The sequence below is a fragment of the Agelaius phoeniceus genome, chromosome 38, assembly GCF_051311805.1.
Source record: "Agelaius phoeniceus isolate bAgePho1 chromosome 38, bAgePho1.hap1, whole genome shotgun sequence".
Taxonomy (NCBI): Eukaryota; Metazoa; Chordata; class Aves; order Passeriformes; family Icteridae; genus Agelaius; species Agelaius phoeniceus.
In genome coordinates this window covers 1,180,462-1,205,077 of record NC_135304.1, presented here as the reverse complement: position 1 = coordinate 1,205,077, position 24,616 = coordinate 1,180,462, and the positions used below count along the sequence as shown (strand labels likewise).

Genomic DNA, 24,616 nt, shown 5'->3' with positions numbered 1-24,616 from the left:
CTCGCGCTGAACGGCCAATCATAGCGCTGCGCTTACGTTGTCCCGCCCCCTTCACTCAGTATGATCCCGCCCACTTTTTCTCTGCAGCCAATCATAGCCAGCCGTAAGGCTGCACCGCCCACTCTACAGCAAGAACCAATAAGAACGCGGTGTTTTTTGACTGACGGGATCATCGACCAATGGAACCCCGGCGAGGGCGGGCGCGCGGGACGGGCCCGGCGGAGCGGGAGCGGCGCCGCCATTTTGGTGCCGGGGAGCGGCGGCGGCGGCGGCGCCGGGGAAGGTCAGGACGGCCGTGAGGGGCGGGACGGGCCCGGCCGGGATGGGGAGGGGTCTGAGGGGAGAGGAGGAGCCGACCGGGAGGGGAGGAGCCGACCGGGAGGGGCGGGGCTGACCGGGAGGGGCGGGGCTGAACAGAACTCCTGGTGCAGTTTGTGAGGGAGGGGGTGTGAGAGCGGGAACCGGGGCTGGATTTTTAATGCTAATTAAGGGGTGTGGCATTGTATGTTAATTAGAGGGCGTGTACTTGCATACTAATTAGGGCGGGGTATGAGGGTGGTCGTGTCTGCTCCTCCTCCCCTGCACAGGGCCCAGTGGTTCCCAGTTCATCCCAGTTCCACCTTCATTTCCCCCTTGTTCCCCTTTGGGCCTTCCCAGTTTGCCATAAAATATTCCAGCCGTTCCTCCCAGTCCATCCCGGTACTTTTCCAGGTCATTCAGGTCTCTTCCCATTGAACCCAGTCCATCCCAGTAACCCCCCAGTTCCTCCCAGTCTCAGCGGTTGCTGCCCTCACAGGTGCTGGCACCATGGAGTACGAGCGCAGGTGAGGGGGGGACCTGGGGATCCCCAAAACTCGGGATCGGGTTGGGGGGTGGGAACATCTGGGCAGCTGTTGAAGACCTCCATCAAATAGAATTCAGTATGAATTCAGTATTTTGGGGAGGTCAGGGGACATTTGGGGGCACCTCGGGGCATTTGGGGATCCCATGGGGAGGTGAGGGGACATTTGGGGACTACTGAGGGCACAGGGGAGTTTGGGGGGACCCCGGAGGGTGAAAAGAACCATTTGGGGTCCAGATTTGGGGTGCAGGTTTGGGGTCCAGGATTTAAGGTGCAGATTTGGGATGCAGATTTGGGGTCAGGATTTGTTGTGCAGATTTGAGGTGCAGATTTGGGGTCCAGGATTTAAGGTGTAGATTTGGGATGCAGATTTGAGGTCCAGGATTTGTTGTGCAGATTTGAGGTCCAGATTTGGGGTGCAGGTTTGGAGTCCAGGATTTAAGGTGCAGGATTTGGGATCCAGATTTAGGGTCCAGATTTGGGGTCCTAGTTTGGGCTCCAGGATTTGTTGTGCAGATTTGGGGTCTAGATTTGGGATGCAGATTTAAGGCCCAGGATTTGGGCTCCAGGATTTGGGGTCCAGATTTGTTGTGCAGATTTGGGGTCTAGATTTGGGATGCAGATTTAAGGCCCAGGATTTGGGCTCCAGGATTTGGGCTCCAGATTTTGGGGACCCCCAGAGCTCTGGGCCCCACTGACCCTGACCCCCCCTCCCAGGGGTGGCCGTGGGGACCGCACGGGGCGTTACGGGGGTGCCCCTCCCCCCTCCGAGGACGGCTCCCGTACCCAGCGGGATCACGACTATCGCGACATGGACTACAGAGGTTATGGGGGACCCCCCGAGGGACCCCCCAATGCCGGGACCCCCCCTCAGGTGCGTGTGGGGAGCTGGGGAGGGGTCTCAGGTGGGTGCTGAGTTTTATTTTTATTTTGTTCAATGGGTGAGATGGTGTTTGTTGTTTGGGTTGAGATGTTTGTTGGTTTTTATGTGTGTTGTGGTTTTATAAGCTGTGATTTTTGTGGTGTTTTGGTGAAATGAGGTAAAAGTATGATAAATATATAAATAGAATAACTAACCAAATGTAACTAGCAGTAAGGAAATAATACAAAATATGTAAGTGTACCTTAAGTAATTATATAAATATAAATAATTAAATATTATATTAATTATATATAATATAGTAAATAATTGAATAATTAAAATTATAAATAAAAATTTTAAAATTTATAAATAATTTATAAAAACTTATAAAATTTATAAAATTTATAAATAATTTCTAAACATTTATAAAATTTATAAATTACTAAGTAATATATATTAAATTTTATAAATAATATTTGTAATTATAAATATTATAAAATATATTGTTATTTTTTTAAAATTATATAAATTTTAATATATATAAACATAATAAAATTAATTTTTACAAGATCTTTTAAGGATAACCTGTTGAATTAAAAAACCATACTTGAATTGTTCATATTTCTAATTCAGCACCTAACTGTGATTTGTAATATAAATTTTTTTGCCTAATTTTGAAGCATTGTTTAAGTTTAAGATGAAGAAGGTGAGGAACAGGGACTAACTTTTATTTTAAAAACTTTTGTTCTATGTATGTACTATTATAAAACTTTAAACTATAAGGTTCTTCTTATATGATATTATTTGCTTTTATGTAAATTATACATTTATAATTTGAGGTTTTATTTAATTTTGGAAGTTTTCTTTATGATTGCAGGTTAAACGCAGTGGTTTTTTTTGGCAGTTATTATTTTTTAGTACAGAAAATACAAAACCTCAGTGGCTCCCTCCCCTGTTCCAGGGTTCCTACGAGAGCACGGAGCCTCCCCGGAAGCGGGAGCCGCCCCGGGAGCCTCCCCGGGAGCCCCCGGCGCTGCCGTTCGGCGCTGACGGCGATTACCGGGACCAGGATTACCGGGAGGGCGCCGAGGAGGAGCCGCGGGCCAGCACCATCGTCATGCTGCGCATGCTGCCCCAGGCGGCCACCGAGAACGACGTGAGCCCCGCCCCTGCCGAGGCCACGCCCCCTCCAGAGATAGCCCCGCCCCTATCCACAATGCTCCGCCCCCCCCGCCATGATGGCACCACCACCTCTTCATCATGGCCCCGCCCCCTGTAGCCATATCAGGTCTCACTTCTGAGATGGCTCCGCCCACTAGATGGGATGGCCCCACCCCTCTGTGCTGTGGCTCCGCCCCCTGCCAGGATGGCCCTGCTCTCTTCTCTGATGGCCCCACCCCCTTTTGCTGTGGCTCCGCCCCCTGCCAGGATGGCACCACTCTCTTCTGGGATGGCCCCACCCCTCCTTGCTGTGGCTCCGCCCCCTGCCATGGTGGCCCTGCTCCCATCTGGGATGGCCCCACCCCTTTTCATCATGGCCCCGCCCCCTTCTGCAATGGCTCATCTCACTTCTGAGATGGCTCCACCCCCTAGCTGGGATGGCCCCACCCCCCTTTGCTGTGGCATCCCTTCTGGGATGGCCACGCCCCCTGGTTGGGATGACCCCACCCCCCTAGCTCAGATGTCCCCACCCCTCTTCATCATGGCCCTGCCCCCTGCCGTGGTGGCACTTCTGACTTCTTGCATGGCCCCGCCCCACCTAACATAGCCCCGCCCCAATTTAGGATGCCCCGCCCCCTTCCTTGGATGGCCCCACCCCTCTTTGCTGTGGTCCCGCCCCCTGCCATGATGTCCCCATGTCCTCTCCAGGCCCTGACCTGGTGTCCCAGGTGATGTGGCCATGTTCCGGTGTGTCCCCATGTCCCTGTGGGTGCTGTCCTGTGTCCCCATGTCCCCATGCCCCAGGTGACGTTTCCCTGTGTCCCCATGTCCCTGTGTCCCCATGGGTGTTGTCCCCATGTCCCTGTGGGTGCTGTCCTGTGCCCCAGGTGCTGTGTCACGGTGTCCCCATGTCCCTGTGTCCCCATGTCCCTGTGGGTGCTGTCCTGTGCCCCAGCTGCTGTGTCACGGTGTCCCCATGTCCCTGTGTCCCCATGGGTGTTGTCCCCATGTCCCTGCGGGTGCTGTCCTGTGCCCCAGGTGCTGTGTCACGGTGTCCCCATGCCCCTGTGTCCCCGTGTCCCCACAGATCCGGGCACAGCTGCAGGCCCAGGGGGTGCAGCCCCGTGAGGTGCGGCTGATGCGCAACAAATCCTCAGGTGAGTCTGACCTGGGCCCCTCCCCTGCTCACCTGGGCCCCTCCCCCTCACCTGGGCCCTTCCCCTGGGCTCTCTTTAGGGTGGGGGGCACCCTGACATCCGGGTCCCTTGGAGGGAGGAGGGTCCCTGCCCTGCCCATGCCAGGGGGCACCCAGGCGGGGTGGTCCTGTTCCTTAGGGGGCACCCAGGGGTGCTGGTTCCATCCCCAGGGGCACCCAGGGGTGTCTGTCCCCTCCCTAAGGGCACCCAGGGGTGTCTGTCCCCTCCCTAGGGGTTTCTGTCCCTCCCAATGAGCTCCCTCAGGTTCTGGTTCCATCTTTAGGAGCACCCAGGGGTGCCAGTGTCATCTTCAGAAGCACCCAGGGGTGCTTCTGGCAGGCTTAGGGGGCACCCAGGGGTGCTGGACTGACCTCAAAGGGTACCAGGGCTGCTGATCCCATTCCTACGAGCACCCAGGGGTGCTGGTCCTTCTTCTTAGGAGCACCCAGGGGTGCTGGTCCCATCCCCAGGGGCACCCAGGGGTGCTGTACCAGACTCAGGGGGCACCCAGGGGTGCTGTACCAGACTCAGGGGGCACCCAGGGGTGCCTGTCCCCTCGATAGGAGCACCCAGGGGTGCTGATCCTGTTCTCAGAAGCACCGAGAGGTCCGTGTGTCTTTTTGGGAGCACCCAGGGGTGCTGGTCCCATCCCCAGGGGCACCCAGGGGTGCCTGTCCCCTCTCTAGGAGCACCCAGGGGTGCTGGTCCTCTCCCAAGGGGCACCCAGGGGTGCCGATGTCATCTCTAGGGGCACCCAGGGGTGCCTGTCCCCTCCCTAGGGGCACCCAGGGATGTTTCTGCCAGGCTTAGGGGGCACCCAGGGGTGCTGGTCCCATCTCTAGGGGCACCCAGGGGTGCTGCACCGGACTGGAAGGGCACCAGGGCCGCTGATCCCATTCCCAGGGGCACCCAGGGGTGCTGGTACCATTCCCCAGGGGCACCCAGGGGTGCCTGTCCCCTCCCCAGGAGCACCCAGGGGTGCTCATCGTTTCCCCAGGGGCACCCAGGGGTGCCGGGTTTGTCTTTAGGGAGCACCCAGGGGTGCCCATCCTGTCTTTGGGAACACCCAGGACTGCCTGTCCCCTCCCTAGGGGCACCCAGGGGTGCCAGTTCCATCTCTAGGGGCACCCAGAGGTGTCTGTCCCTTCCTCAGGAGCACCCAGGGGTGCTGATCTCCTCCATAGGGGCACCCAGGGGTGTCAGTTTCCTCTTTAGGGGCACCCAGGGGTGCTTGTCCCCTTCTCAGGAGCACCCAGGGGTGCTGCACCAGGCTCAGGGGGCACCCAGGGCTGTTGAACCCATTCGAGGGGCACCCAGGGGTGCCATTCTTGTCATCAGGGAACACCCACAGGTGCTCTTTTTACCCTTAGGAGCACCCAGGGGTGCTTTTCCTTTCTTAGGAGCACCCAGGGGTGCTTGTCCCTTCTTCAGGAGCACCCAGGGGTGCTGTGCCAGCCTCGGGGGGCACCCAGGGGTGCCAGATCCAAAGCCAGGGATGCCAGACCTGTCCCCACATTCAGCCTAAGGGGCACCCAGGGGTGCCAGCCCCGTCCTCAGGAGCACCCAGGGGTGCTGAGCCCAGCTTTAGGGGCACCCAGGGGTGCCAGCCCCCTCCCCAGGAGCACCCAGGGGTGCTGAGCTCAGCTTTAGAGGCACCCAGGGGTGCCAGACCTGTCCCTAGATCCCTCCCCAGGAGCACCCAGGGGTGCTGAGCTCAGGTTCAGGGGCACCCAGGGGTGCCAGCCCAGCTCAGGTCGCACCCAGGTTCTGGAAGGGCACCAGGAGCACCCATAGGCTTCACCTTGGGGGTCCCCCGGGGGGGTTCCAACACCACCCATGGGTGCCCTGCCCTTACCCCAGCGGGTCCCTGGGTGCCCTGTCCGTCCGTCCCCCCCCTCCCCCACCCACCCCACCCCAGGGGGTCCCAGAGCACCCATGGGTGCCCCCCATGCCCCCCTCCCCCGTGGCCCATTCCAGGTCAGAGCCGTGGATTCGCCTTCGTGGAATTCCATCACGTGCAGGAGGCGGCCAGGTGGATGGAGGCCAACCAGGTGGGGGAGGGGCCGACGAGAAGGGGGAGGGGCCAACAGGTGGGGGAGGGGCCAATGGAAAGAGGGAGGGGCCAATAAAAAGGGGGAGGGGTGAGGGCCTTGCCAACAGGTGGGGGGGAATCAAAAGAGAGAGGGGCTAATGAAAAGGGGGAGGGGCCAATAGGAGGGGGAGGGGCCAATGAAAAGAGGGAGGGGCCAATGAAAAGAGGGAGGGGCCAATGAAAAGGGGAGGAGCCAATGAAAAGGGGGAGGAGCCAATAGATTGAGGAAGAGCAAATGGGAGGGGGAGGAGCCAATGAAAAGGGGGGGCAACAGGTAGGGGAGGAGCCAATGAAAAGGGGGAGGGGCCAACAGGTGGAGGAGGAGCAAATGAAAAGGGGGAGGGGCCAATAGGTGGGGAGGAGAAAGTGGGAGAGGGAGGAGCCAATGGAAAGAGGGAGGGGCCAACAGGAGGAGGGGGAGGAGCCAATGAAAAGGGGGAGGGGCCAATGGGAGTGGGGCCAACAGGTGGGGGAGGGGCAAATATGGGTGGGGCAGAGCAGGTGGGGGAGAGGAGGGGTGGGGACAGGGTTAATGGGATGGTGCTGGTGTGTACTGGTTTGTACTGGTCTGTACTGGTCCGTACTGGTCCGTACCAGTCTCTACTGGTCTATACTGGTCCATACTGGTCCGTACTGGTGGCCGTGTCCCCGCAGTCAGGGATGGGCACAGAGGCCTCATGCGTGTCCCAGTGTTCCCAGTACAGCTGCTGGTGCCACCTGGGACGACCTCTGCTGCCCCTCAGAACGGCTCCTGGTGCCCCCCCTGAATTCCAGCCTTGGCACCCCCAAATTCCTGCCCTGGTGCCCCCCTGGTGCCCCTCAAAACGAGTCCTGGTGTCCCAAAATTCCAGCCATGGCACTGCCCTGGTTTACAGTTTGGGGGTCCCCTGGGGCCCCCTCAGATTTGTGTTCTTGTGCCCCCCCAGGTGTCCCCCAGATTCACACCCTGGTGTCCCCCAGATTTGCGTCCTGATGCCCCCCAGGTGTCCCCCCAGATTTGTGTTCTTGTGCCCCCCCAGGTGCCCCCCTGCTTTGTGTCCTGGTGCCCCCCTGGTGTCCCTGAATTCCAACCCTGGTGCCCCCCAATTCCAGCCTTGGTGCCCCCCAGGTGCCCCCCAGATTCACACCCTGGTGCCCCCCAGGTGTCCCCCAGATTTGTGTCCTGATGCCCCCCAGGTGTCCCTAAATTCCAACCCTGGTGCCCCCAGTTCCAGCCTTGGTGCCCCCCAGATGCCCCCCAGATTCACACCCTGGTGCCCCCCAGGTGCCCCCCAGATTCACACCCTGGTGCCCCCCAGGTGCCCCCCAGATTCACACCCTGGTGCCCCCCAGGTGCCTCCCAGATTTGTGTCTTGATGCCCCCCAGGTGCCCCCCAGATTCACGCCCTGGTGCCCCCCAGGTGCCCCCCAGATTTGTGTCCTGGTGCCCCCCAAGTGCCACCCAGATTCACACCCTGGTGCCCCCCAAGTGCCCCCCAGATTCACACCCTGGTGCCCTCCAGATTTGTGTCCTGATGCCCCCCAGATTTGTGTCCTGGTGCCCCCCAGGTGCCCCCCAGATTTGTGTCCTGATGCCCCCCAAGTGTCCCTAAATTCCAGCCCTGGTGCCCCTTGTGGGACAAGCCCTTGTGTCCCCACCTCAAACCTTGCTGCCCCCCAATTCCAGTCCGGGTGCCCCCCAGATTTGTGTCCTGGTGCCCCCCCTGGGCCAGGCTGGGTCACCCTGTGCCCCCCCTGACCCCCCTGTGCCCCCCTTAGGCCGGGCTGACCCTGCTGGGGCACCGCGTGTCCCTGCACTACAGCGACCCCAAACCCAAAATCAACGAGGACTGGCTCTGTGCCAAGGTGAGGGGCACTGGGAGGGCACTGGGGGGCGCTGGGAGAGCACTGGGGGGCACTGGGGGGTACTGGGAGGGACTGGGGGTCATTGGGAGGGCACTGGAAGGCTCTGGGAAGGACTGGGAGGGCATTGGGGGGCACTGGGAAGGACTGGGGGGCACTGGGAGGGAATTGGGAGGCATTGGGGGACACTGGGAGGGCATTGGGGTGCACTGGGTGGCACTGGGAGCGCATTGGGGGACACTGGGAGGGCATTGGGGGGCACTGGGTGGCACTGGGAAGGATTGGAAGGGCATTGGGGGACACTGGGAAGGACTGGGGGATACTGGGAGGGCATTGGGGGGCACTGGGGGCCACTGGGAGGGCTTTGGGGGGCACTGGTAGGCACTGGGGGACACTGGGAGAGACTGGAAGGGCATTAGGGGGACACTGGGGGGCACTGGGGGGCACTGGGAGGCAGTGGGGGGGCACTGGGGGACATTGGGAGGGCATTGGGGGGCACTGGGAGGCAGTGGGGTGGCACTGGGGGACACTGGGAGTGCATTGGGGTGCACTGGGTGGCACTGGGAAGGACTGGAAGGGCATTGGGGGACACTGGGAAGGACTGGGTGGCACTGGGAGGGCATTGGGGGGCATTGGGGGACACTGGGAGGGCACTGGGGACACTGGGAGGGCATTGGGGTGCACTGGGTGGCACTGGGAGCGCATTGGGGGACACTGGGAAGGACTGGGGGGCACTGGGAGGGAATTGGGGGGCATTGGGGGACACTGGGAGGGCACTGGGGACACTGGGAGGGCACTGGGAGAGCACTGGGTGGTAATGGGGGCCACTGGGAGGGCACTGGGGGACACTGGGCAGGCATTGGGAGACACTGGGAAGGACTGGGTGGCACTGGGAGGGACTGGGGGGCACTGGGGGAGACTGGGAGGGCACTGGGAGGGACTGGAAGAGCATTGGGGGGGCACTGGGGAGGGCATTGGGGGACACTGGGGGACACTGGGGGACACTGGGAGGGCATTGGGGACACTGGGAGGGACTGGGTGGCACTGGGAGGGACTGGGTGGCACTGGGAGGGACTGGGGGACACTGGGAGGCATTGGGGGGCATTGGGGGACACTGGGAGAGCACTGGGGGGTCCTGAAAGGATTTTGGGGAGATCCTGAGGAGTTTTGGAGAGGTCCTGGACAGCTTGAGAGGTTTTGGGGTGCTGTATTTTTGGGGTGCTGCATTTTTGGGGTGCTGCATTTTTGGGGTGCTCTGGGAGGGGTGGGTTTGGGTGGGGGATCCAGGGCAGTTTTGGGGTTTGGAAGTTTTGGGGTGTGACAAACTCGGGTTGTGACATTTTTGGGGTGTGACACTTTTGGGGTGTGACACTTTTGGGGTGTGATATTTGGGGGTGCAGTGGATTTGGGGTGCAGCAGTTTTGGGGTGTGACACTTTTGGGGTGCAGCAGTTTTGGGGCTGTGACGTTTTTGGGCTCTGACATTTTTGGGGTTCCCAGTGTGGGGTGCAGAACTTCAAGCGCCGTGAGAAATGTTTCAAGTGTGGCGTCCCCAAAGCCGGTGAGTGACCCCAAATCCCGGGATTTTACCCCAAAACTTTGGGGGACGCTCCCCTAAACTGCCTCAAACCTCCCCACAATTATTGGGGTACCCCCAAACGTGCAGGGGAGCCCCTGGTTTTGGGGTTGAATCCCCAGTTTTGAGGGATTCAACCCCAAGGGATTTGATTTTGGGGTTTCCTGGGTTTTTTGGGGTTCTATCACTGATTTTTGGGGTTTTTTTTGGGGGGTTCAATCCCTGATTTGTTTTTTTTTTGGGGTTGTTTTGGGGTTTTGTGGGGTTTTTTTAAGGGTTCCATCCCTAAATTTGGGGGGGTTTGGGGTTTTTGGGTTTTTTGGGGGGTTCAATCCCTGATTTTTGGGGTTGTTTGGTTTTTTTGGGGGTTCAGTTTCTGATTTTGGGGTTGTTTAGGGAGTTCAATCCCTGATTTGGGGGTTTTTTTTGGGTGTTAAATTCCTGATTTTGGGGTTTTTGGGTGTTCCATCCCTGATTTTGGGTTTTTTGGGGGGGTTCAGTTTCTGATTTTGGGTTTTTTTGCGGGTTTTAATCCCTGATTTTGGGTTTTTTTGGGAGGTTTCAGTCTCTGAGTTTGGGATTTTTGGCATTCAGTTCCTGATTTTGGGGTTTTTTTGGGGGTTCACTTTCTAATTTTGGGGTTTTTTGAGAGGTTAAATCCCTGATTTTGGGGGTTTTTTTGGGGTCCAGTCTCTCATTTTGTGGGGCACAATCCCTGATTTTGGGGTATTTTTTGGGGGTATTTTTTGGAGGGGACCAGTCTCTCATTTTGGGGGGCACAATCCCTGATTTTGGGCCTTTTATTTTGGGTTTTTTTTGGGGTCCAGTCTCTGATTTTGGGGGGCACAATCCCTGATTTTGGGTCTGTTTTTTGGGGGTTTTTTTGGGGGGTCCAGTCTCTCATTTTGTGGGGCTTAATCCCTGATTTTTGGCCTTTTTTGGAGTTTTTTTGGGGGGTCCAGTCTCTCATTTTGTGGGGCACAATCCCTGATTTTAGGCCTTTTTTTTTGGGTTTTTTTTGGGGTCCAGTTTCTGATTTTGGAGCTTTTTTGGGGGGGTTTTTTTGGGGTCCAGTCTCTCATTTTGGGGGGCACAATCCCTGATTTTGGGCCTTTTTTTTGGGGTTTTTTTTGGGGGGTTCACTTTCTAATTTTGGGTTTTTTTGAGAGATTAAATCCCTGATTTTGGGGATTTTTTGGGGAGGTCCGATCTCTCATTTTGTGGGGCACACTCCCTGATTTTGGGCCTTTTATTTTGGGTTTTTTTTGGGGTCCAGTCTCTGATTTTGTCGGTCACAATCCCTGATTTTGGGCCTTTTGTTGGGGGGGAATTTTGGGGTCCAGTTTCTGATTTTGGGGTTTTTTGAGAGGTCAAATCCCTGATTTTGGGCCTTTTTTTGGGGATTTTTTTGGGGTCCATTTTCTGATTTTGGGGGGTTTTTTTTGGGGTCCAGTCTCTGATTTTGTGGGGCACAATCCCTGATTTTGGGCCTTTTTTGGGGGGGTCCAATTTCTGATTTTGGGCCTTTTTTGGGGGTCCAATTTCTGATTTTGGGGATTTTTTTTTTTGGGGTGCAGAGGCCGAGCAGAAGGGCCCGGGGGGTCCCCGGCCAGAGCTGGTCCCGGGGGGGGGAGGGGGGCTCCTGCCCCTCCCCCAACCCTACGGCCCCACCCTCGGGGGTCCCCCCGGGGGTTCCCAGGGGGGCACCGAGCCCGGAGCTGACAACGCCAACGACAGTGAGTGCAGGGCCAGGGGGGTTTGGGGGGGCATTTCTGGGTGGATTTGGGGATTTTTGGGGTTTTTTTTCGGGAATTTTGGGGGATTTTTTAAGGAAATTTAGAGGATTTTGAGGGGGGGGGGATTTGGGAATTCTGGAGGGTTTTTGAGGGGGGGGGGGGCTTGAAGGGGAACCTCGGGGAGGATTGGAGGGATTCAGGTGTTCCCAGTGTTCTCCTAGGTGTGGCCAGGTGTCCCCAGGTGTGCCCTCAGGTGCCCCCAGGTGTCCCCTCGGTTATCCCCAGGTGTCCCCAGGTGTGCCCTCAGGTGTCCCCAGGTGTGCCTCCAGGTATCCCCAGGTGTGCCCCCAAGTATCCTGAGTTATCTCCAGGTGTGCCCAGATGTTCCCAGGTGGATTCAGGTGCCCACAGGGGTGTCTAGGTGTGCCCAGGTGCCCCCAGGTGTTCCCCCAGGTATCGCCAGGTGTTCCCCGATGCCCCCAGGTGTGCCCCCAGGTATGCCCAGGTTTGCTCAGGTGTACCCAGGTGTCCCCAGGTGTGCCCAGGTGTGCCCTCAGGTATCCCCAGGTGTGCCCAGGTGCCCCCAGATGTGCCCCCAGGTATGCTCAGGTGTGCCCAGGTGCCCCCAGGTGTGCCCCCAGGTGTGCCCCCAAGCATCCTGAGGTATCTCCAGGTGCCCCCAGGTGTGCCCCAGGTATCTCCAGGTGCCCCCAGGTGTGCCCAGGTGCCCCCAGGTGTGCCCCCAGGTATCTCCAGGTGCCCCCAGGTGTGCCCAGGTGCCCCCAGGTGCCCTCAGGTGTGCCCAGGTGTCCGTGCTGTGTCCCCCCCAGCCATCATCCTGCGGAACCTGCACCCCCAGAGCAGCCTGGAGTCCATCCTGGCCGCCCTCGCCCCCTTCGCGGCGCTCTCGGCCGCCAACGTGCGCGTGATCAAAGATCGGCAAACGCAGCTGAACCGCGGCTTCGCCTTCGTGCAGCTCAGCACCATCGTGGTACTGGGAGCACTGGGCGGGACTGGGAGGGACTGGGCGGGACTGGGAGGGACTGGGGGGAACTGGGAGGGACTGGGGGATTTGGGGGGAACTGGGGCATGATCAAAGATGGGCAAATGCAGCTGAACCGTGGCTTTGCCTTTGTGCAGCTCAGCACCATCGGGGGACTGGGAGCACTGGGCGGGACTGGGGGGACTGGGGAGACTGGGGGGACTGGGAGGGACCAGGGTGCGTGATCAAAGATGGGCAAACGCAGCTGAACCGCGGCTTTGCCTTTGTGCAGCTCAGCACCATCGTGGGACTGGGAGGGACTGGGGGGAACTGGGAGGGACTGGGAGCACTGGGAGGGAGCTGGGAAACTGGGAGGGCCTGGGGGATTTGGGGGGAACTGGGGCGTGATCAAAGATGGGCAAACGCAGGTGAACCGCGGCTTTGCCTTTGTGCAGCTCAGCACCATCGTGGGACTGGGAGGGACTGGGGGGAACTGGGAGGGACTGGGAGCACTGGGAGGGAGCTGGGAAACTGGGAGGGCCTGGGGGATTTGGGGGGAACTGGGGCGTGATCAAAGATGGGCAAACGCAGGTGAACCGCGGCTTCGCCTTCATGCAGCTCAGCACCATCGTGGTACTGGGGGGACACTGGGGGAGACTGGAGAGAAGGAACAGAGGGGGATTGTGGGGGTTTAGTCACCATCATGGCGGGTACTGGGAGGGACTGGGAGGGACCAGAGGGGCTGGACGCCACCGCTGGCCCCGCCCATGCCCCGCCCATGCCCCTGCAGGAGGCTGCGCAGCTGCTGCAGATGCTGCAGGCCCTGCACCCCCCCCTGCACATCGACGGCAAGAGCATCAACGTGGAGTTCGCCAAGGGCTCCAAGAGGTGAGGGGGCGTGGCACCGCACATGGGCGTGGCACTGGGCCTGGGTGTGGCACCACACCTGGGCGTGGCACCGGTCCAGGGTGTGGCACCGCACCTGGAACCCACCCTGTCCCCACATCCTGCGTTGTTCCTACACCTGGCACAGGCTCCACCCCCAGGCTCCACCCCCCTGGCACCACACCTGGCACAGGCCCCGCCCCTTAGCCCCACCTTTGGCCTGGCACAGGCTCTGCCCCTTAGGCCCCACCCTTGGTTACAGGCCACACCCCCTGGCACCACACCTGGAACAGGCCACACCCACAGCCCCAGCCCAGCCCCTGTGACACTTCCCAGGCTCTGCCCATTCCCTTAAGCCACGCCCTCCACAATTAACCCCACCCCCACATTCCACACCCTGCCACAAAGCCCCACCCCCTTAGCCATTTAGCCCCTCCCACCCAGCCCCTCCCAGGCCTCAGGCCCCGCCCCTGACACGAAGCTCCACCCGCAGGGATGTGCAGGGGGCGGGGCCTGGGGAGGGGCCCCCTCGCGCCAGCGCCGCCTCCGTCGCCTCCACGGCCATCGCTGCTGCCCAGTGGGCACTGTCACAGGTGAGGGCACTGTCACAAGTGAGGGGCATTGTCACAGGTGAGGGCACACCTGGGCAGGGGAGGGGCACTGTCACAGGTGAGGGCACACCTGGGCAGGTGAGGGCACTGTCACAGGTGAGGGCATTGTCACAGGTGAGGGCACACCTGGGCAGGTGAGGGCACTGTCACAGGTGAGGGCACTGTCACAGGTGAGGCACACCTGGGTAGGGCAGGGCACTGTCACAGGTGAGGGCACACCTGTATGGGTGGGCACTGTCACAGGTGGGTGGGGCTGTGGAGTGGCCTGGGCGTGGCCAATGAGTGGGAGGGGCCTGAGGACTTGAGGGCGGGGCTTTAATGGAGGGGGCGGGGCTTGATGAGTGTGCAGTGCCTGGTTATCAAGGGGGCGTGGTTTAAACCTGAGGGGCGGGGGCTATGGGGAAGGGGGTGTGGTTTAAATGCTGTGGGCGTGGTTTCACAATGAGGGGGCGTGGTCAGAGCTGTTCCTGCTCCCACCTTTTGAAAAGGATCGTTAGGAGTTTCTTTTATTTTTGTTAAAAGTGTTGAAAATAATATTTTGTGTTTAACATTAAACCTTTCTTATATATATATAAACAAATATATATAAATAATATGTATAAAATATAAATATATATTTTTATATATATAAATATATATAAATAAATATATTTAATATTTACGCATATTAAATATATTCTTATATATAAATAATAATAAATAATTATTATTTATCATCTATAATAATAAACATATTATTACATATATATTAAAATTCATTAGTTTTATCGTAATCTACTAACAAATTACAAAGTAGCTAATTAATTTTCTCTACAAAATACTTTAAATTGCCTAATTAATAAATAACGCATTGTTTTTGTTTTTAATTTAGTAGCTAATATTTAGCATCTTATATATAGACTTTTAAAATATTTAAGTTATATGCGTTGAATTTAGTTCAAAGTAAACTGAAGTAATTTAAGTTTTAATTGTATAAATATATATATTTTAATATAGTTGCAGTTTTAATAGTTATTATTTTTATCCTATATATAAACCATTGAATTATTGAAATTATTTACATTTATTCCAGTATAAATTAAAGTAATTTAAACCTTAATTGTGTAACTAAGTTTATTTTTATACATGTAAGGATATATATATTTATTTATTATCATTGAACTATTGAAATTAGATTATTTATATTTATTCCAATATAAATTAAAGTAATTTAAACCTTAATTGTGTAACTATGTCTATTTTTATATATGTAATAATATATATATTTATTAATTACGTAAAACAAGTTAGTTTTGTTTGAAAATACCCTATTTTCCTTACAAATTTCTATTTTCCAGTATAAAAAGTTTAAAGTTTTTTTAAAATTTGAGTTTTCCTCTCCGCCCCCAGGCAGCCCCAGGTGGGGACACGCCCTGGGCTGGGGGGGAGGAGCCCAGCGCTGACTTCAGCGGCTTCTACCAATCAGAGGAGCCCTTCCCCGGGCCTGGCCCCGCCCTCTACAGCCCCGCCTACCTGAAAGGAGCCTCGGCCCCGCCCCCCGGCCCCGCCCTGCCTGGCCCCGCCCCTGCCAAGGCTGACGGCCCCGCCCCCGGTGAGTGCTGGCACCAGACCAGGGGTGGTTCCTGTCCCCAGGTGTGACCTTGTGCCCCCCAGGTGTCCCCAGGTGTGGTTCCTGTCCCCAGGTGTGACCTTGTGCCCCCCAGGTGTCCCCAGGTGTGGCCCCTCCCCTCCCCAGGTGTCCCCAGGTGTGGCTCCCTCCCCCCTGGGTGTCCCCAGGTGTTCCCAGGTGTCGCCTTCACCCCCCTCAGGTGTGGCCCCTCCCCTTCTCAGGTGTCCCCAGGTGTCCCCAAGCCCCTCCCAGGTGTCCCCAGGTGTGACCCCTCCCCTTCTCAGGTGTCCCCAGATGTTCCCAGGCCCTCCCCAGGTGTGGCCCCTCCCCTCCCCAGGTGTCCCCAGGTGTTCCCAGCCCCCTCCAGATGTTCCCAAGTGTTTCCAGGGCCTTTCCAGGTGTGACCTCTCCCCTTCCCAGGTGTCCCCAGATGTTCCCAGGTGTCCCCAGGCCCTCCCCAGGTGTTCCAGGTGTGACCCCTCCCCTTCTCAGGTATCCCTAGGTGTCCCCAGGTGTGGCCTCTCCCCTTCTCAGGTGTCCCCAGGTGTCCCCAGGTGTGGCCCCTCCCCTCTCCAGGTGTCCCCAGGTGTTTCCAGGCCCTCCCCAGGTGTTCCAGGTGTGGCCCCTCCCCTCCCCAGGTGTCCCCAGGTGTCCCCAGGTGTGGCCCCTCCCCCCAATGACGTCTCCCCTCCCTCCCCCCCCCGCAGGTCCAGAGGAGCCGCCCCAGGACCCCTTGGGGGGAGGAGGTGGGGGAGGGGCTGCAGGGGGGGGGCCCTTCCCCCCCCGCGCCCCCCCTGGCTCCGCCCCCTACCCCTCCCCCACCACCGAGACCCCCACGGCGACACCCCCGGGACCCCCCGGCCAGGTGGGACCCCAAAAACTGGGGGGGAAGGGGAAGGAAAAGGAGCCAAAATTGGGGAAGGGTCCCAAAATTTGGGAGGACCCTAAAAAATTGAGGGGTCATGAAATGGGGGGGGACCCCAAAAAATTGGGTGGGAGAGGTTGTGGAAGGGAGGGGGGACCCCAAAAATTTAGGGGGAAGGGGAAGGGAAAGAAGCCAAAATTGAGGGGTGGGAGGGGGTCCCAAAATTCACAGGAGGACCCCAAAAATTGGGGGGGAAGGGGAAAGAAAAGGAGCCAAAATTGGGGATGGGTCCCAAAATTTGGGAGGACCCCAAAAAATCGGAGGGAGAGGGGAAGGAAAAGGAGCCAAAATTGGGGAGGGGTCCCAAAATTTGGGAGGATCCTAAAAATTGAGGGGTCATGAAATTGGGGGGGGACCCCAAAAATTGGGGCAGAAGGGGAAGGGAAAGAAGCTAAAATTGGGGAGGGGTCCCAAAATTTGGGAGGACCCCAAAAATCGGAGGGAGAAGGGAAGGAAAAGGAGCCAAAATTGGGGAGGGGTCCCAAAATTTGGGAGGACCCTAAAACAATGGAGGGGAGGGGTCGTGAAATTGGGGGGACCCCAAAAATTGGGGGGGGGAGGGGTTGTGGAAGGGAGGGGGGACCCCAAAAATTGGGGCAGAAGGGGAAGGGAAAGAAGCCAAAATTGAGGGGTGGGGGTGTCCCCAAAAATCACAGGAGGGACCCAAAAATTGGGGGGGAAGGGGAAAGAAAAGGAGCTAAAATTGGGGATGGGTCCCAAAATTTGGGAGGACCCCAAAAAATCGGAGGGAGAGGGGAAGGAAAAGGAGCCAAAATTGGGGAGGGGTCCCAAAATTTGGGAGGACCCTAAAAATTGAGGGGTCATGAAATGGGGGGCGGGGACCCCAAAAATTGGGGGGGGGAGAGGTTGTGGAAGGGAGGGGGGACCCCAAAAACTGAGGGGGAAGGAGAAGGAAAAGGAGCTAAAATTGGGGAGGGGTCCCAAAATTTGAGAGGATCCTAAAAATTGAGGGGTCATGAAATGGGGGGGACCCGAAAAATGGGGGTGGGAGGATTTCTTAAAGTGAGAGGGGGACCCCAAAATTTGGGGGGAAGGGGAAGGAACCAAAATTAGGGGAGAGGGGTCCCCAAAACTCAGAGGAAGACCCCAAAAATTGAGGCAGGGGTTGTAAAATTGAGGGGGGACCCCAAAATCCGGGGTGGGAAATTGGGGGGATCCTTAAGGGGAGGGGAGAGACCCCAAAATTTGGGAAAATTGAGGGGGGGGGGCTTAAAATGAAGGGGAACCCAAAAAAAAGGGGGAGTTTAGGGGGGCTTTGGAGGGGTTTTGGGGCTGGGGGTTCATTTTGGGGTGCTCCCCTCCCCACCCCAGGTGTACTCGGGACCCCTCAAGGCCGAGACCCCAAATTCGGCCCCCACGGGGCCCCCCCCGGCCGCCCCCCCCAGCAGCGACGGCTACGGGCAGTACCGTGAGTGGGGGAGGGGAGCAGGGGGGATTTTGGGGGGTCCTGGGGGGGTTTGGGGGGTCCTGAGGGAGGTTTGGGGGGTCCTGAGGGAGGTTTGGGGGGTTCTGGGGGAGGTTTGGGACATTCTGGGGGGAATTTGGGGCATCCATGGGGGGATTTAGGGGGTTCTGGAGGGGATTTTGGGGGGATTTTGGGCATCCTAGGGGGGATTTGTGGGGTCCTGGGGGGGAGAACTGGGGGAATTTGGGGGGGATTTTGGGGGTCTTGGGGGGATTTTGGGGGTCCTGGTAGGGATTTTGGGGGAATTTGAGGCATCCTGGGAGGATTTTGTGGGGTCCTGGGGGGACTTGGGGGGATTTTGGGGGTCTTGGGGAGATTTAGAGGGTCCTGGGGGAGATTTGGGACATTCTGGGGGGGATTTGGGGGAGATTTGGGGCAGATTTTGGGGGGTTCTGGGGGGGATTTTGGGGGTCCTTAGGGAGGTTTGGGGGGATTTTCGGGGGTTCCGGGGGGATTTTGGGGAGATTTAGAGGGTCCTGGGGGAGATTTAGACGATTTTGGGGGTTCTGGAGTGGATTTTGGGGGAATTTGAGGCATCCTGGGGGGATTTTGTGGGGTGCTGGGGGGGACTTGAGGGGGATTTTGGGGTATCCATGGGGGGATTAAGGGGGTCCTAGGGGGATTTTGAGGGTCCTGAGGGAGGTTTGGGACATTCTGGGGGGGATTTGGGGCAGATTTTGGGGCTCCTGGGGGGATTTTGGGGGTCCTGAGGGAGGTTTGGGGGGATTTTGGGGGTCCTGAGGGAGGTTTGGAGGGGTCCTTGGGGGATTTTTGGGGGGATTTAGGGGGGGTTCTGGGGGGACTTGGGGGGATTTTGGGGGTCCTGGGGGAGATTTAGACGATTTTGGGGGGATTTTGGGGGGTTCTGGAGGGGATTTTGGGCCTCCTGGGGGGAGAACTGGGGGAATTTGGGGGGGATTTTGGGGGTCTTGGGGGAGATTTAGAGGGTCCTGGGGGGTTCTGGGGGGATTTGTGAGGGATTTTGGGGGTCCTGGGAGGGATTTTGGGGGGATTTGAGGCATCTTGGGGGGTTCTGGGTGGACTTGGGGGGGATTTTGGGGGTCCTGAGGGAGGTTTGGGACATTCTGGGGGGGATTTGGGGGGATGTTTGGGGGAATTTGGGAGGGATCCTGGGGGTTTTTGGGGGGTCTTGGGGGAGATTTAGGGGGTCCTGGGGGATTTTGGGGGAAATTTGGGGGGTTTGGGGAGGATTTGGGAGGGATTTTGGGGGGATTTTGCGGGGTTCTGGGGGGATTTGGGGGGGATTTTCGGGGGTCCTGGGGGATTTTGGGGGGATCATGGGGGGGTTCTGGGAGGATTTGGGAGGGATTTTGGGGGTCCTGGGAGGGGATTTTGGGGTTTCTGGGGAGATTTAGGGGGTCCTAGGGGGATTTTGGGCGTTCTGGAGGGGATTTGGGGAGGGGGTCCTGAGGGAGAATTGGGGTGATTCTGGGGGATTTGGGTAAAATTTTGGGGGATTTGGGGCATCCTGGGGGGGTGGATTTTGGGGAATCCTCAGAGGGAATTTTGGAGAAATTGAGGGGGAATTTTGGGGGATCCTAGGGGCAATTTTGGGAGGAATTTGGGGGAATTTTGGGCGATCCTGGGAGGGGATTTGGGGGAAATTTTAGGAGAATTTTGGGGGAAATTTGGAAGAATTTGGGGGAAGAATTTTGTGAGAATTTGGGGGTTAATTTTGGATCAATTTTGGGGTCATTCTGGGCTTTTCCCATGCCGATCCCAACCCTTCCAAACCCCAAATTTCCTCCCAACCTTCGGGGCATTTTTGGGGGATCCTGGGGGCCACCCTAAACACTTCAGGGACCCCCAAAATTTTTGGGGGACCCCCAAAAATCGCCTTTTTTGCCCCCCTCAGCCGTGCCTGACGTCTCCACCTACCAGTACGACGAGACCTCGGGCTACTACTACGACCCCCTCACGGGGCTCTACTACGACCCCCACTCCCAGGTTTGGGGTTTTGGGGTGCAGGGGGGAAGAATTCGGGGTCCCCCAAAAATTTGGGATGAAAAAAAGCGAAGTTTTGGGTGAAAAAATTGGAATTTTGAGCGAAAAAATTGAAGTTTTAGAGCTGAAAATGGTATTTTTAGGGGTAAAACCACGGATTTAGGGTGGGGGTTTGGGGTTTTGGGGTGCGGGGGGGAGGAATTCGGGGTCCCCCAAAAATTTGGGGTGAAAAAAATGGAATTTTGAGCCAAAAAAATGGAAATTTTAGACCTAAAAATGGTATTTTCTACTACAACCCCCTCACGGGGCTCTACTACGACCCCCACTCCCAGGTTTGGGGTTTTGGGGTGCAGGGAGAAGAATTCGGGGTCCCCCAAAAATTTGGGGTGAAAAAGAGCAAAGTTTTGGGTGAAAAAATTGGAATTTTGAGCAAAAAAATGGAAATTTTAGACCTAAAAATGGTATTTTAAGGGTGGGAGGTTTTGGGGTTTTTTGGGTTTAGGGTGGGATTTTTGGGGTTTGGGAGGTTTTGGGGGTACAAAAGAAAATTTTGAGGTACAGGAGAAGTTTTCAATCTTTTCCAGCCAAATTTTAATCCTAAAAAACCTCAGTTTTAAAGTGAATTTTACGGGTAGGAAGGGGGGAATTTTTGGGGTACAAATAGGAGATTTTGGGGGTTTTGAGGGGGGATTTTTGGGGTACAAAGGGATGATTTTTGAGGGCGATTTTTGGGGTACAAAGAGGCGATTTTGGGGTAGAAATGGGATAATTTTGGGGGTTTCACGGGATGATTTTTGGGGTACAGAGGGTCGGTTTTGGGGTACAAAGGGGCAGTTTTAAGAGGTGACTTTTAGGGTTTCTAAGGGTGGGTTTTGGGGTACAAAGAGGCGATTTTGGGGGGTGATTTTTAGTGTTTCTAAGGGTGATTTTTGGGGTACAGAGGGTGGGTTTTGGGGTACAAAGAGGCGATTTTGGGGGGTGATTTTTGGGGTACAGAGGGTGGGTTTTGGGGTACAAAGAGGCGATTTTGGGGGGTGATTTTTAGGTGCTCTGAGGGATGAATTTTGGGGTGCCAAGGGTGGGGTTTTTGGGGTACAAAGAGGCGATTTTGGGGGCCGATTTTTAGGCTCTCTGAGTGATGGTTTTTGGGGTGCAAAGGGTGGGGTTTTTGGCGTTCCAAGGATGGGGTTTTTGGGGTACAAAGAGGGGATTTTGGGGGGTGATTTTTGGCATTCCAAGGGTGGGGGTTTTGGGGTTCCAAGGGTGGGTTTTGGGGTGCAAAGGGTCGATTTTTTGGGGTACAAAGGGTGGGGTTTTGGGGTTCCAAGGGTGGGTTTCTGGCATGCAAAGGGTGGGTTTTTGGGGTGCAAAGGATGGTGTTTTTGGGGTGCAAAGTGTGGGTTTTTGGCATTCCAAGACTGGGGTTTTTGGGGTACAAAGGGGTGGTTTTGGGGTACAAAGAGGCAATTTTGGGGGGTGATTTTTAGGCGCTCTGTGGGATGATTTTTGGGCGTTCCAAAGGTGGGGTTTTGGGGTACAAAGTGTGGGTTTTGGGGTACAAAGGATGGGTTTTTTGGCGTTCCAAGGCTCGGTTTTTTGGGGTACAAAGGGTGGGTTTCTGGGGTTCCAAGGATGGGTTTTTTGGGGTACAAAGTGTTGGTGTTTTTGGGGTTCCAAGGATGGTGTTCTTGGGGTACAAAGGATGGGGTTTTTGGGTTCCAAGGGTGGTGGTTTTGGGGTACAAAGAGGCGATTTTGGGGGGTGATTTTTGGGGGTTCCAAGGGTCGGTTTTTTGGGTACAAAGGGTTGGTTTTTGGGTTCCAAGGGTGGGGTTTTGGGGTGCAAAGGATGGTGTTTTGGGGGTACAAAGGGTGGGTTTTTTGGGGTTCCAAGGGTCGGTTTTTGGGGTACAAAGGGTGGTTTTTTGGGGTTCCAAGGCTGTGGTTTTTGGGGTGCCAAGGGCCGGTTTTTGGGGTGCAAAGGGTCGGTTTTTTGGGGTGCCAAGGGTCGGTTTTTGGGGTTCCAAGGGTCGGTTTTTGGGGTGCCAAGGGTCGGTTTTTGGCGTTCCAAGGATGGGGTTTTTGGGGTACAAAGAGGTGATTTTGGGGTGTGATTTTTAGGCACTCTGAGGGATAATTTTTGGGGTGCAAAGGGTGGGGTTTTGGTGTTCCAAGGATGGTGTTTTTGGGGTTCCAAGGATGGGGTTTTGGGGTGCAAAGGGTGGGGTTTTTTGGGGTGCCAAGGGTGTTTTTTTAGGGTTCCAAGGATGGTGTTTTTGGGGTACAAAGGGTCGGTTTTTGGCATTCCAGGGGTTGGTTTTTTGGCGTTCCAAGGGTGGTGTTTTTGGGGTACAAAGGATGGTGTTTTTGGGGTGCCAAGGGTGGTGTTTTTGGGGTACAAAGTGTGGGTTTTGGGGTTCCAAGGATGGGGTTTTTTGGGTACAAAGGGTGGGTTTTTGGTGTTCCAAGGGTCGGTTTTTGGGGTGCCAAGGGCCGGTTTTTTGGGTGCCAAGGATGGTGTTTTTGGGGTATAAAGGGTCGGTTTTTGGTGTTCCAAGGCTGGGTTTTTTGGAGTTCCAAGGCTGGGTTTTTGGCATTCCAAGGGTCGGTTTTTTGGGGTGCCAAGGGTCGGTTTTTGGGGTTCCAAGAGTGGGGTTTTTGGGATACAAAGGGTGGGTTTTGGGGTGCCAAGGGTCGGTTTTTGGGGTGCAAAGGCTGGGTTTTTGGGGTTCCAAGGATGGGTTTTTTGGCGTTCCAAGGCTTGGTTTTTGGGGTTCCAAGGGTCAGTTTTTTGGGGTGCCAAGGGCCGGTTTTTTGGGGTTCCAAGGGCCGGTTTTTTGGGGTTCCAAGGCTGGGTTTTTGGCGTTCCAAGGCTGGGTTTTTGGGGTGCCCAGGGCCGGTTTTTTGGGTGCCAAGGGTCAGTTTTTGGGGTTCCAAGGATGGTGTTTTTGGGGTTCCAAGGGTCGGTTTTTGGGGTTCCAAGGCTGGGTTTTTGGGGTGCCAAGGGCCGGTTTTTGGTGTTCCAAGGGCCGGTTTTTGGGGTTCCAAGGGCCGGTTTTTTGGGGTTCCAAGGCTGGGTTTTTGGGGTTCCAAGGGTGGATTTTTGGCGTTCCAAGGATGGGTTTTTTGGGGTTCCAAGGCTGGGTTTTTGGGGTGCAAAGGGTGGGGTTTTTGGGGTTCCAAGGGCCGGTTTTTGGGGTTCCAAGGGCCGGTTTTTTGGGGTGCCAAGGGTCGGTTTTTTGGCGTTCCAAGGCTGGGTTTTTTGGGGTGCCAAGGCTGGGTTTTTGGCGTTCCAAAGATGGGTTTTTTGGGGTGCCAAGGGCCGGTTTTTGGGGTTCCAAGGGTGGATTTTTGGCGTTCCAAGGATGGGTTTTTGGGGTTCCAAGGATGGGTTTTTGGCGTTCCAAGGGCCGGTTTTTGGGGTGCCAAGGGCCGGTTTTTGGGGTTCCAAGGGCCGGTTTTTTGGGGTGCCAAGGGCCGGTTTTTGGGGTGCTGACCCCCCCCCGCCCCCCTGCAGTACTATTACGACGCGGGGGCGGGGCAGTACCTGTACTGGGACGGGGACAGACGCACCTACGTGGCCGCCCCCCCCCGCCGAGCCCCCCCCGGGACCCCCGGGCACCCCCGGCGCCCCCAAAGAGCCCAAGGACAAAAAGGAGAAACACAAAACCAAAACGGCCCAGCAGGTGAGGGGTGTGGGGGGGGACACCCCAAAAATGGGGGAGAGAGGGGCCCTAAAAATGAGGGGAGCCTTGAAAATGGGGGGAAACCCTAAAAATGGGGAAAAACCCTAAAAGTGGGGGGAAAACCCTAAAACTGGGGAAAAACCCTAAAAATGGGGGGAGGATCCTAAAAACGGGGGAAAACCCTAAAAATGGGGGGGGGGGGACCCTAAAAATGGGGGGGAGATCCTAAAAGTGGAAGAGGGGAATCCTGAAAATGAGGGAAACCCTAAAAGTGGGGAAAAACCCTAAAAATGGGGGCGGGATCCTAAAAATGGAGGAGGGGAATCCTGAAAATGGGGGAAAACCCTAAAAGTGGGGGGAAACCCCTAAAAATGGGGGTGGACCCTAAAAATGGGGGAAGAAAACCTTAAAAATGGGAGAAAACCCTAAAAAACTGGGGGGCACACTCCAAAAATGGAGGAGAGAGGGGCCCTAAAAATGAGGGGAACTTTGAAAATGGGGGAAACCTCTAAAAATGGGGGTGGACCCTAAAAATGGGGGAGAGATCCTAAAAATGGAAGAGGGGAATCCTGAAAATGAGGGAAATCCTAAAAATGGGGGGAAAACCCTGAAAATAAGGGGAAAACCCTGAAAGTGGGGAAACCCCCAGATTGCCAAGGACAATCCCCGGAGCCCCCCAAAATCCCCTCAAAACCCCCACTTCTCCCATCTCCATCTCCTCCCAGGGCTCTGGGTGTCCCTGGGTGGGGCTGGGGTGTCCCTGGGGTGTCCCTGGTTTCCCCTGGGTGTCCCTCGGGGTCTCTGGGTGCCTTTGGAGGGGTCTCTGGGTGCCCCTGGTAACTCTGGGGTGCCCCTGGGTATCCCTGGGGGTCTCTGGGTGTCCCTGGGTGTCTTTGGTCACTCTGGGGTGTCCCTGGGGTATCCCTGGGGGTCTCTGGGGTGTCCATGGGTGCCTTTGGAGGGGTCTCTGTGTGCCCCTGGGTGTCCCTGGTTTCCCCTGAGTGCCCCTGGGTGCCTTTGGAGGGGTCTCTGGGGGTCTCTGGGGTGCCCGTGGGTGCCTTTGGGGGTGTCCCTGGGTGTCTCTGGTTACTCTGAGATGTCCCTGGGGTGTCCCTGGGGTGTCCCTGGTTTCCCCTGGGTGCCTTTGGAGGGGTCTCTGGGTA

At 56.4% G+C, this 24,616-nt stretch overlaps 2 protein-coding genes across 2 annotated transcripts in view; one reads left to right on the top strand and one right to left on the bottom strand.

Moving 5' to 3' along the window:
* Nucleotides 1-159: 159 nt before the first annotated feature.
* Nucleotides 160-23,561, top strand: LOC129134153 (RNA-binding protein 10-like). Its single transcript, XM_077172439.1, is given in 18 exon segments — nucleotides 160-283; nucleotides 797-824; nucleotides 1,559-1,715; nucleotides 2,665-2,859; nucleotides 3,952-4,021; nucleotides 6,038-6,111; nucleotides 7,911-7,997; nucleotides 9,494-9,554; nucleotides 11,147-11,305; nucleotides 12,136-12,296; nucleotides 13,078-13,175; nucleotides 13,666-13,765; nucleotides 15,173-15,374; nucleotides 16,100-16,257; nucleotides 17,650-17,746; nucleotides 19,680-19,771; nucleotides 23,285-23,371; nucleotides 23,373-23,561. Coding segments are annotated over 17 exon segments (2,004 nt in total). The 5' UTR covers nucleotides 160-283; nucleotides 797-807.
* A 276-nt stretch (nucleotides 23,562-23,837) lies between these two features.
* The window catches only part of LOC129134588 (SRSF protein kinase 3-like), a 5,538-nt gene continuing 4,759 nt past the window's right edge, over nucleotides 23,838-24,616 (bottom strand). The window contains exon 8 of the mRNA XM_077172437.1: nucleotides 23,838-23,858. Coding sequence (XP_077028552.1) covers nucleotides 23,838-23,858 — 21 coding nt within the window. The remainder of the gene's footprint in view (nucleotides 23,859-24,616) is intronic.